The following is a 12,649-nucleotide window of genomic DNA, read 5'->3' as shown; positions in this document are numbered from 1 at the left end:
CTTCTAGGTTGATGTGATGTACTACTTGAGGAACTAAAAAAAAAAAATATGCTTTTTGCTATGTATCTGATGTCTGTCAGATGTGTCTCCTGGTGATATCACCCTTGGTAGCAGTTCTCCTGCATTAAGGATAAAAGTTGCTCAATAAGCGGTGCTGAAAAAATATTTGTTTTCTAATGAGATAGATGTCTTTAATGGTTAACCCTTTTATTGCACTATTTAATTTTACCAGACAGATATGTCTTTGACCAAAACTGGCAGCCTCCTTTCCCACACCCATTTCAGTATGTCCTCAGGCATGCTGTAAGCATTGGTTGGTTTGCCTTTTTTTTTTTTTCGTGTGGTTCATCTCACAAGTTTGAATTACAATAACCATATAATTCTTTTTCAGTGTGAGAATCTTTATCTCCTGTGGCGAATTGTGCATGTTATGGGTCTGTTTATATGTGTTTGAGTACTACTGATGAGACACTCTGACTTTACCATCCCTTCTTTCTCAAAAGAATTGCATAATGCTAACTGAAACTGAGTATTTCCCCATGTTTAACTTCTGTAGTCTCAGGAGAAATTCCAAGGTGGTTAGTGTATTCCTCTTGTGTTTGCCTTCCCAGATTGCCAAAGTCACACAAAATGCATGGGGTTGTGCTTGTGGTGGTGACACTGGTGTCAGTGCAAGGCATGGCCTAAGCGTTTTCTCCTCTGTTAGTGTAGCGATGGCCTTCATTTTCATTCCTGCAAAGCCTTCTTGGCTAATTTATTCCCAGGATGGAGTCCTAGTCACTTGGGTGTCCTTGGTTGGCCGAGGATGTTCCGTGGGATTTGCCTCGTGTCACACATGCTCTCACTTCTTCCTCTGGCTCTTACAGGCAGTTCTGCAAGGATTTTTTTTTTACCTAACACAGGTGGCAACTTGAAACCGAGAACTTATTTTAACATCATAACGAAACCCAAAACATCAAAAATTAAAGTTTCAGAAGAAGGCGTTTCAGAACGCAAAACCTCTTACATATATCTATATTTCTTCTTCTCCTGATTCTCAGTTCATTTATTGCAATTGGGAAGAGTTACTGTCAAATAATAGTTTTTCCTTCACTGTTTCTCCTGACAGGTTACCCAAAACACTGAAAAGAATTATGTAGTCAGAAAAAAAACTAGGTGATGATAATTAACTGAACTATAGCTTTTAATTTAATGACTTTTCTTGGTCTTAAAGTTGGGAGCTGATCCAGTTAACAACCTTATTGGAAGTGTTTCCGCTGATTGCTGAAAGAGCTGGATTTTTGGCTCAGTACTGTTCTCTGAAAATAAGGGGAGTGAGGCGGACCTCTATGTTAGTTAAATAAACTAAGTACTCCAGCCAAATAAATCTCAGTACAAAATTGTTAACACCCAAATAATCCACCAGCTGTACTTTGCAGAAGTTACGAACCTTACAAAATGATCACAGTTGCTCAATTTTAGTTTTGTCATAGCTTTGCGGTGCAGAGATTTTTATTTTTCCCATGGTAAAAATTAATTGCAAGAATGTACGTTTTGCTAAACTTGTTAAACTGATGTAGGAAGCCATGCTTTCAGATTTGCAGCCTTGTTCAAAGCGGGGCAGAATGCATTAAAGTAACTAGAAGGGTTAGCAATTTTCCAGTGCCTTAACTTCTGAAGATTTATGCATCTGCTGTGGATGGAAATCGTCCAGTATCCTCCAGAGATAATACCTGGGGCCAGGCATACAGTTTGCCTGCTTCATATTCCCATTCTTCTGTAGCAATAGATTGATCCCTCAAGCTTTTCAGTTTGTGAAATCGCCATCCCTTGATGTTCAGCAAAGTCGCTCCTCTTTGTAACATCCTGTTTCTGTACCTGTGTAATACCATGCATTGTTAACACACATACAAGAGTAAGAACCTGTTCGATCACACTTGAACAGTGTGACGTTTTTCTCATCTATAAAACTGCCAAGGCAAGTTAAATCATTGTTTTTCACCTGTGCCAGCACCATATTGTACTAATTGACGAGACCAAAGAGGTAGTTCCAAATGCTGTGCCAGAAAGAAACAGTTAAAAGTAAAGACAATGTCAGTCTGCACCAGCACCCTGTACCCCTTCGGTTCCTACGCCAAAGGTGCAACCCTGCCAGTCATAGCCCTCCTCCATGGGGTGTGGGGACAAAACCATAAATGACTTCATGTTGCGAGAAGTAGTAGGTGATAACACATGTTAAACATATGAGGAATCACTGGGGGAAATGATCTAAGTAAGAGTTTTCATTAGTGATTATGGAAGACCCCTGAAACGTGTCCTGGAGTTTTCCTAACTGCACTTCAGGATTAAGCATGTGTAAGGTCAGGTGTTGCTCCTTGGTGGAAAACGCTCCCAAAATGGAAGCAGTAGTTGACAGTACCATGACAAAAAACATGATGGTTTTTGATGAACGTGAGGCAAAGGAATGGAAAGTTGCAAAACCAGCCTGAACAAATGCTGTGGTACCAAAGAGCAAGGAACTGGATTTGGAATTCCTGGCTAAGGAGTACTCACCATGGAAACATAGGATTATGTCCTGAAAAGGGCATCTTGCTTCTAGTTTTGCCTCATATCTGTCATTCTCTCGCAATCAAATACGCCCTCTTAATTTTTGCTAGCTTCTGTTGAGCTTGAGAAGAGCAATGTGTTGGCTGCATGGACACTGTACTGGGCCAGTAGGATTAAAATGAAGAGCTGATGAATTGTATGGAAATGAAGATCTAGAAAAGAAAAATATTTAAAAGTCAAATACAGGCTTTTCTTCTCAAAAAGGGTGTTACTCTAAGCTGAACAAATAAACCCATGAAACCAAATTCTGCCTTCTAGAAATAGAATAATAAAGGTTTTGCCTTACGCTTTTCTCCTATTACCTCAAATGATGGTGGCAGCATCAGTGAAGAAATGTGGATGATTCTTCATGTGCCGCTCTCTCCTTGTTCAAGCTGCGCAACAAACCTCTGCAGATCGGTCTGCTGCTCTTCTGCTCCCTGGGATCCTGTAAGGCTTCAAGCCCAGCCTCGGGGCTTCATGGGGAAGCAAACCAGAGCTTAAGCCCAGAGTTAACTAACAATCTAAGTATAGGCTTCACTACTCAAGTACACAAACCTTGGCGGATTTCTCAATAACGTGTATCGTGCAGGATGTCGCACAGCAGGTCGTGGTACGTGCTGCGTTCTCCAGCTGCTCTCTGTGTGTGTGCATGAGTGGTAAGTCCCACGGACCTCACGGTAACTCCTCTCACTCTTGCAAGTGTGTGTGGGTACTGTTAGAAACATTAAAATGCATTTCCTAACAGCAAAAATGAAGACACTAGAACACTTTCAGTATTAGACTGTAATAATCATGTAATGGTATATGTGTATAGTAAGCATATAATACATTCTACTTCTCATTCATAATGTGCTCTGTTAGAAAGTAAAATAGAAATTAAAACCCTTCAAAAATGATCATCCTGGAAGTCAGTTGTAAGTAAGAAAATAAGCTCAGCATGTCACTGTTAATTGTTAAAGAGGCAGCCAGTAAAAGAAGGAACGTGTGCCTTTAATTGGAAATTATTTAGTAGACCCAGAAACTGTCATTCGTACTACAGTTAATATGTACATTTATGAAGATGCTGATGTCGATACATTTATAGGCAGATGAGGTAAAGATATTCACGTCATCTTGCTAAGGAAGTAAGGATTACTGTGAAAATTTTTAAGGTAGAAAGATTTGATGCGCTAAATACCAACAGAGACTGGCATCAGATGCAAGACCTTTCACCTTTTAGCCTCAGTTAATGTCCAAAATGTATCCTGCTCGACTGAAATCTGGGATGCATTTGAATTTTGAAAGGAGTTGGACTTTGTTGTGATGGGTGCTCAAGAGCATCAAAAAGGTGTTTGTGTCCTCACTGCTACTCATAGCACATACGTGTGCTTTAGAAGAGAATTGCTACCCCATGCATTAGCGGACATCTCTGTTGGTAGTATCAACAACTTGTTAACAGAAGAATTAATTTGGCAGTGCTGGAAGGGAGTAATTGGGAAAACATGGAACTAGAGCTACTGATGGCTGCAGTGAGAAGTCAAGGATTTGAATTAGGGAAGGAACGTTTGGGTGTTTAACCATGGCGATATCAAAAGTGAAACTATATGCAGTTAGATTATACTGCTTTTTTTGCATGATGTGTTTCTCTTTTCTACCTGTCTTAGAATGTAGGATCTTTATTTGGAAAGCACTGAGTGTACTTTGGATGCTGTCGGAACGTGACAAAGCTGACGAGACAGCACGCGCTGAAATTCAAGTACTGGTTTACCCCAGATATGAATGCAGTAGCACCTTTGCTGCAATTAAAGGTAGGTCAGTGGGAAAGCACGAAGAGCTCTGGGATGGCATCTGTCTTTAACATTCAATTTACTTTCTGAACGTATGACTTCAGACCTCATAGCTGCCAAAATTGCACCTCTGACAAACGTTGAAAAACGACCCACCTTAAGTACAAAAAGCAAAAGCACAAGGTTTAGTTTCACTCCAAATAAAACAGTGTGGTTAAATACAAAAAACTGTTCACCCCCCTCCCCTTTTTTTTTCCAAGTTAGGAAGTGAATGAAGGAGAAATAATGAAAGAGTATTCTTACGAATATGTGAGCTACGCTCCCTTCATAAAGACACTGGGAAAGGTCCATCATCACGCACCCCCATAAAAGCCGGTTCAGTTAGCCGTTTAACAAATACGTGTTAAAAGCGATGGGAACGTGAGAAATGGATTGTGTGCTTTGGAGACCAACCTGGTAACGCTGTGCATTTAGAAAGCCAGGCTCACGGTGTTGGGTGACGCCGCTTAACAACTGAAAGTCGAGTTTGCCGAGCCCTTGCGGTTCTGTATTTTCTATTAACTACGTCTTTTCAAAAGAACTTGAAGAGAGACCTGCCAAACGGGATTCTTTTCACTCAAAGCACGACGTGAAAAAGCTGGAAGAGGCAGAAAAAAGCCGTTTACTGCGGGGTGACCGTCGCGCCGGTGGGCGGGGCCGGGCCGGAGGAGGGGGTGTGGCCTGTTTCGAACGGCCCCGCCTCCTCGGTGGGCTGGGGGGCGCGACGTCAGAGCGCAGCGACGCGGTCGGTGCTTCCCGCCCGTTCGGCAGCGCCATGTTGAAGGTGAGGTAAAGCGTTGCCCCCCGGTTCGCCGCCGTTGTCGGTCGCCCCTTGGCTGACGGGGTTACCCGCTCCTCCGGTCCGCGTCCCGGGGGAGCCGGCGGAACGGCGAGGCGGCGAAGGCCTTTCCCTTCCCGCTCCGGGGCCTCGAGAGGCGGGACGCGCCGGTTCCCCCGCGGAGGCGGGCAGGGCGGCTGGCGAGGCCGGCAGGGGGCGGCCCGGGAGCGCGGCCCCGCGCTGAGGCGGCCGGCCCGGCCCGGGAGCGCGGCCCCGGTTTCCCCCGCTTCCCCTTTGAAAGCAGGGCCTTGTCACTCGGTTGACGGTAGCGAAGTTGTTACCCGCGACTGATCTTCGATTATTTATATATTTTCTTTTTTCCTCCACGCTTCAGCTAAAACCATTCTCAAGTCCGTGGCCGCCGTACGTACCCCGGGCGTTTTGTCTTTGACCCTCACAAGCTGTTCGTTTTACTCTTGTTGCAGCAGCATAATGTCTTCTTTTTTTTTTTTTTCCTTTTAAAAAATCACTTCAGAATCGCGTGCCGGCTCCGTGCTGCACTAAAAAACCGCGCACAAACACCGCGTTCGTAATTTAGAATGATTTCTTGGGTACAGCAGCGCGGAGCTGCGAGTTAGCGGTGTGTCGGGGTTTGGATTCCCACCGTCGTGACTGTCCTCTCGATCGTCTCCCTTTATTGCATGTAGGTTTTCAGCGAAATCGGTGAAAAGAAGTGAACGTGCGTGATCTGGGCTTAAGTCAGGTAATTCTCTCAAAGGTCTTTGCCTCTGATAAGAAGAGCCCCGGGTCCCTTCAGGCTAAAACAAAGTTCTGTTTCAGTCATATCGTTGTCATGACTACTGGGGAAGCCAGGAGGGTTTTAAAAAAATTGGTGACGCTTGATTCTTGACATGCATTCCCTTTTGTACCTTTTTTGTTTGTCAAATATTTATAATATATCAATGTATTGATATTCTGAGCAGCCCATGCTTGCTGTACTCGTCGTAACTTTTTTTTTTTTGTAATTTCACATTGGAACAATTGCTGGAATTCTTATGTAAGGATTTTACCTCAGAATTGTTGAGAATTGCATAAGTAATACTGAATTGTCATTAAAGGGGTTATGTATGACCCTGTGGGTTTAAGTACTGTGCATAATATTACTGCTTCTATACAACTGTTGAGGTTAGGCGGGTATCAGTGCTTCAGGCCAGCCTGACTTTTTGCCCCTAAGAGCAAAAGGGGGAGGTGGCTTCTTGTCCTTGATATTTGTGCTTCAGGGAACAGGAGTGCTCAAGAGTTTGGGTTTTGGGGTTTTTTTTTTAGTTGGGGTTGAGAGATAGAGGAAGAATGGAAAAAGGAGAGAAAAATGAAGCAGCTTCATACATTAGGACAAAGATCAGCCTTCACAAAAGTATGAGTAAAGACTTTTTTTCCTTTTGTTCTTCCTTTCCCCAGTTGTGACAGGGTGACAATAACGGTAACAAGTGAGCTGAGAAACCACAGACAAGAGGAAAAAAAGGCAAAAGTTCTAGTTAATCTTCAGCTCTTTGTTCCCTGGGTTGTATTGAGAACTAATAAGGGATTTATTCATCCCAGGGGCATTTTTTAGTTAAGAATTTTGAGAAAGACAGTAAAGCAAGACAAAAGAAGATGAAGTATGATGGTCTTTTCCCCTCCAACTTCCAGATAGAATTTGCTTATGAGTGATCCGGTGTCTACAGATCAAGTTGAAGTCCTCGGCTAGAGAAAGGAATAAACTTGGTATCTTTTTTTACTTAAATGCAGAGCATTGCCTAGAGAAAAGGATGTCAGCTCTACTCTTTTGGTATCAACTGAATAGCTGTAAGATGAGCAGACTGAAGGCACGGCTCAATCAAACTGTTTCACTAAACCAGTTGGTTTAGTAATGGGTGGTTAATATGGAATTAAGAACTGAAATCCTAAAGTGGATTTTGGAAACAGAAAATAGGATGGTTAATCTTTCATACTACCAAATAAACCTTTTAGTGTGCGTGTATATACGTTGCTTTAGTACCAGTTGTATCTGTCCCGTAAACTTAGCTGATGTAGAGGACTGTTGCGGCATAGCTTTGACAGCACATTTAAGGAGAGATTCATCGTGCACTTTTAGTGGTTAATTTCATTTTGTTTAAAATGTAAATATGAAACCTTCAGAAAATGTCTGAACTTCAGTATTTTGATAATATGAACAGTTGACGTTTTCAGTCTGAGTAGTTCTGTGATCACTGATACCTGTGAAACCAAGGTGCTTCCATTCTTGTGCTCTGCTGTTTGCGTCTTTATATAAAAATCTCAAATATTTAAAGTATTTGGATTTACTATTTCTGCTGGCCACATTTAGCACCGTTGACATTGTTTGGAAATATTTTTCAGAATGAAAATGCATTTAGATTTTTGCCTTTTCAGTGACAGAACAGTTTTGCAGTGAAAACAGGAAAGATTGAGGAAATAGATTCTACAGCTATTAATGGTTAGTGCCGTTCATGTTTTTATCTTGGCTGATGAAAATATGTGAAAAGTCTTTGTTTAAGCAAACGCTATTAAAGATTATTCCTGTCTTTCCTTGGCTGTGAAACAGCCGGTCCAGTCATTGTGGTGTTTCATTATAGTGCTGTGATAACGAGTCCATAAATTCAAATAAGGAAAAACTTCCATTTTAAGCAAGTTTTTCCATACCTTGTGATCCATCAGATCCCTTACCTTTTCTGAAAAGCAATCCTATGACCTAGTTCTTGTGTGCTGTTCTTCTATATGTAAATGAACATTTTCAGGAAGTTTGACAACTATATAGTCTAATTTTGAGTTTGAGGAGTCTTGGTTACATTTAATAAATATTCCATCTGCAAAGCAGTGGAAGAAATTTAAGCTGCAGATGCTGCTCTGTATACGATAAGCATGTAGTCTGGATAATTTTAAAGCTATTTTCTAGCAGTTCTGCAACAGACAGAAACAAGGCTTCAGAGTAATTGTCCTGTGGCTAAGTCAGTTGTCATCATAACAGGGTGAAGGTTGTATTGGTTTGACCAAGGCTTCGGTTTCACAAGCAGCTAGGTCTGTGTAATGTACCCTTACTATTTCTGAAAAGGAAGAGGGCTTGCTGCCTTCTCCTTTTTCATCCCCTCTTCCCTGGCCACACAGTTCCTCTGGTGCTTGTCAGGCTGTTTCATGGATGGGTTCAACTTACTAAGCCCGCACAAAGCTCTCCGCTTCTTTTTCAGGATTAATCTTTTGCCAGATTGGCGAGGTGAATTGCCTCGCGGTGGAAGCATCCGGCCACCAAAGCTAGGGCAAGGTGAGCAGCAGGACTTCTGGGAACCAATGGCGCGAGCAGAGCCAGCCCTCTCCAGTTTGGTGGCTGCAGGCTGTTAGATCCACTCACGCTGTAACCTGATACAACAAAACACAGGCTGTTGTAACTCTGCACATGTTTATCTGGGCAGTAAATGTGAGACGCTGAAAGGTTTCCCATCTGAACTGCCATTTCCTGAGTTAAACGTTGCTGTTCCTAAGGATGTGCACTTGTTGGAAAATGCTTTCTGTGCATTCTTGATTTGCTATGCATCTAAGATTTTTATCTGGTTTTTAAGTTAAAGAAGTCTCTCCTGTTAAGAAACACATTTTAGCCTAGGTCCTGAATATAGGAAGGATTATATCTACCTTACTCGTGGTGGTTGTGTTGTGTGACTGGATTGAATCTGAAGTATTCAAAAACAGTCAAGATCTGTCACAATGCACTGTAATTCATGTTTCTCACAGAAAAGTAGGAGACATTCCTAAAGTTCTTAGAAAGCAGTGGTTATGTTCTGATACTTTCAACTGTAGGTCTCTTTCCTGCCCCAAATCTAGGTGCAGACAATAACTAGAAATAAAACGCTGAACTTCTTGGTACTAACTATGGAAAAATGGAGGTGTTGCATACATTCACAAAGTTGTTAAAAATACGAATATAATGTTGTTAGTATCTATACTGAGAAAGCTAATGAAAATTATGTTTCAAGTGAGAGAAAACCAAAGATCTTTTTGTGAGATGAAAACTGATGCAATTAGCATTTGTCTGCTGTCTCCTTTAGCCTTAGGCTTTTCCAAATACCATCTGAATAATTTAGGTGTTAGCATTTATGAGTGTCTGAGAGCATTAGCTTGTGCACCACTGACTCCCTTTTCCCCTAACTTGTAAGCATCTTAATGTATCACTTATATACGGGGACATAAACATTGTCTACATGGATGTGTTCAAACATGTTGCCTTTTTGTTTGTACTTAACGATTTACATGTCTTCCTATAATGTTTCTAGGTAATTCGGCTGGGGGCCACCCCTGTTAGCCTGAGCTTGCTCTCTGTCCAGGTTTATGCTTCCTCTTCAGAGAAGGACACTTCCAAAAAGGAGTTGCTGAAAATTGAGGAGGTAAGTGTGGTTAGAGCCCAGGTGCTCTTCTATCTGTAGGGAAATACCTACAGAATTCTGAAAGACATTGTGTTTTGATGTGTGAAAGCATTTAGGTACATCTCTTCACCTTTTGTATTCTTGCCTTTAAACTTTCTTCTCAATTTTCAGTAACAGAGATATTGATATGGTTTTGCTTCTTTTAACTGAGGGTTGCATTTGATGCCCTCCGCTTGATAGTGTCAGGCTTGCTTGTGTGTAAGATCCTTTTCCTACATCAAAGCCTTCTTTTCGTCATTTGGAAATTACCTTTTCATGTTTGTAGATTTACTTGTGGTCATATTTCAAATCCACAGGAATATTTTCTTTGCTTTTTATCTAGGTAACACCACCTATTTTTTATTACAAGTCCTGTTGGCAAATTCTAATAAAACTTCATTTATGTTCTCCAGTAAAATGGAAAGAAAAACTTTTGATTTGCTAAAAATATTCTCTTTTTTACAGGCAAAATTCTTGTCTGGCAGTGCTTTGAATCCAATGTAGTAGCCTACAGAATTTTATCAGTTTTCCCTTCTTTAAAGCATTCAGACCTAAGCAACAACAAGTACAATAAGTAGTGATAATAAACCCCTGTTACTTTATTGTTTCTCTAAGATGTTACAGATGTCTTGGTTATATCACAAGTAGAGCTTTAAAACATCCTGTCAAACTGTAGACTCACCAGCATTGTTGCATAGGCTTTCAACAGCCTCCAACATTAAAAAAAATAAATAAATTGTAGTTCATAACTCAATACAGCTTTATATCCATGTGAGTTTGTAGTTGTTTAAAACTTTTAAGTACTTCAGCTCGCTAAAGTGGTGTTACACCAGCAGTGAAACTGAATGAAACTTGTTTGTATACTTAAGTCTTTTGGATGTATCTGCATGGGCATCTGCATAGTATGAGAGGATCAATAGTTGAAGCAGTCTCCTGGCTTCACCCCAGTGAAGTAACCTTAGCTTGGGCCATCGCGTGCCCTATACCACCACTGGCATGAGTCAGTAATGAGGCAGGAGTTTGAAGTTACACATGTGCTGAATAATTGGCTTGCCCATCAGCTTCAGCAAAGCAGAATGTGCAAGCTGTGGAGTTTTGGCTGCCTTTCTTACCATTCACAGAGTATGTTAGTTTGGATCTCTACTGTCAGCTGTCTAGTTTCATAAAATGTATGGGAATTTCCTTATCTCTGAGAGTTATGTCCATGTGCCAGATGTGGCTGTTGGGTTGTCTAACAGGATCAAAGTTAAACTGATTGTGACTATGATTGCCAGAGATGACCAGATTGGCTAGGGAAATAAGACTTTAAATGCTTGTCTTCCAAAGTATTATGGGAAATCCAGCTGCACAAGTTATCGAATCATTTGACAAATTCTATGTCATTATAGATTTTGTTATGGTTAGCAGCTTTTTTGATTATGAGAGAGATACAGTTGTTTTCCAACTTACCTTGAAAAGAGGGCTAGCTACATTTCGATGCAACAACACATGTAAACATCAGTTTATAATAACTACGAAATGTAGTATAAATGTGGTATAAAATAAAAGGTCTTTATACTGAACATCAGTGTAGCATATAAAGTGCTATGAATTTTAATAGGTTTTGTTTTGATCTAAACTTTGCTGTTCATCTTCAACAGTATAGACTTTGGTCTTTTTTTTTGGAATAAGAATGGAATTTAATGAGATACAATTTTAAATATGTTTAGGTAATTGTAATAAATATGTTGTGATGCTAAACCCTAAATACGGTGTTTTAGTATTTATTATGTGAAGATGCCCATTGCTCTTCAGGTGGATGTTACAATTCCTATTTGCTAAGCCCCATGGTGCTATTAATGCTGTCAGTTGCTGATGTGGTTAATGACTGCAACATTGGGATGCCATACCATTTTCCTGCTCAGTAACAAACAGACAAATTTGTATCGGATGTTACCTTTGTTAGAAGCTACTTAGACTCTTTAATGATGGCTTGTGCAAATATAGAAAATGATCGATTGTGATTTCAGAGTTCTAGTACATTTAGTATGTTAACTGGGAACCAGAAGTGCTGATTAAGACCAGAAACATTTTTCACAATTAATGTTTTGTGTTCTTATTGAACTAGTTTAATTTTAATTTATAACCTGTGACTTGGATCGTATAGCAGCTATGGATGAATTGCACAGCAATTAGAAGTCATCTTCATCATAGCATATAATTAAACTTTGCTCATAATGGTTGTCTCACAGCTGTGCCTGAATTTTTATTATGCATTGTTTATGCAGTAAGCACCGTGTTAGGTATTCTCTGGTTAGACTGTTCATGCCCTGAAGACCTACTTACACAATTACACCTTTGTTTTTAACCTCTTGTTTGCTAATATTCACAGCTGTCACTCTACTCCTCTCCAGCTCGTGAGACTAAATATGTGGAGAATCCACAAACCCAATTGGAAGAGGGGGTTTCGCGTTTACGTCATGTTATGGAGCCATATACAGCCTGGTGTCAGGTATAATGGTTTTATATCACATCTGGTTGTGGTTCAGTGATAAGGGTTGAGCTAGGATATTTTTTTTTTAGAGTCAGAATTAATAGATAGCAGCAAAGTAAAAGTTGATAGCTGTACAAGCATTTTTCCAAAATGTTACGTTACTTAAAATTTTCCACAGTTCTGGTTGTAATATTTACCCCCTCCTCACACAAAATCAGTTGTTTCTTTCTACTAATTTGCTGAACTAAACCCCTGCTTCTTTGCATTTTGTATCCCTCCAAAAGAATTAAAAGAAAATTAACTAAAGCTTAGAATTGTTATCTGAAATAAACGTTAAGTTTAAAGATACCTAGGGATACCTTGATGTAGTACTGTCCTGTCACTGAGGAAGACAGGAGAGTGATTTAATTTGTGTTCTCCATGCTCAAGGAGAAGGCCTTAAATTATCAAGCAGTGCATTTTGGAGCAGCAATACTGAGTTGTCCGCACCACAACTGTGACAAAACACAGCTTTGCAGAAAATAAATCCGTATTTGCTGAACTGGAATGTTGAGGGAAGGAATGCGGCTCTCTGGAA

The 12,649-nt window shown here is 40.5% G+C and overlaps 1 protein-coding gene across 3 annotated transcripts in view; it reads left to right on the top strand.

The window, feature by feature from the left end:
* The first annotated feature begins 4,232 nt into the window (after nucleotides 1-4,232).
* The window catches only part of APOO (apolipoprotein O), a 33,051-nt gene continuing 24,634 nt past the window's right edge, over nucleotides 4,233-12,649 (top strand). The window contains exons 1-3 of one of the 3 annotated variants that reach the window (XM_069784860.1): nucleotides 4,233-4,355; nucleotides 9,471-9,581; nucleotides 11,971-12,090. In XM_069784860.1, the coding sequence (XP_069640961.1) occupies nucleotides 4,323-4,355; nucleotides 9,471-9,581; nucleotides 11,971-12,090 (264 nt within the window). In that variant the 5' untranslated portion in view covers nucleotides 4,233-4,322. Of the gene's footprint in view, nucleotides 4,356-5,077; nucleotides 5,158-7,585; nucleotides 7,646-9,470; nucleotides 9,582-11,970; nucleotides 12,091-12,649 lie in introns of those variants that run through there. The other 2 variants (XM_069784861.1, XM_069784862.1) reach the window with 2 other exon arrangements.

Source organism: Haliaeetus albicilla, chromosome 6, assembly GCF_947461875.1.
Source record: "Haliaeetus albicilla chromosome 6, bHalAlb1.1, whole genome shotgun sequence".
In the NCBI taxonomy this organism is placed as follows: domain Eukaryota; kingdom Metazoa; phylum Chordata; class Aves; order Accipitriformes; family Accipitridae; genus Haliaeetus; species Haliaeetus albicilla.
This window is presented reverse-complemented; position numbering and strand designations above follow the sequence as displayed.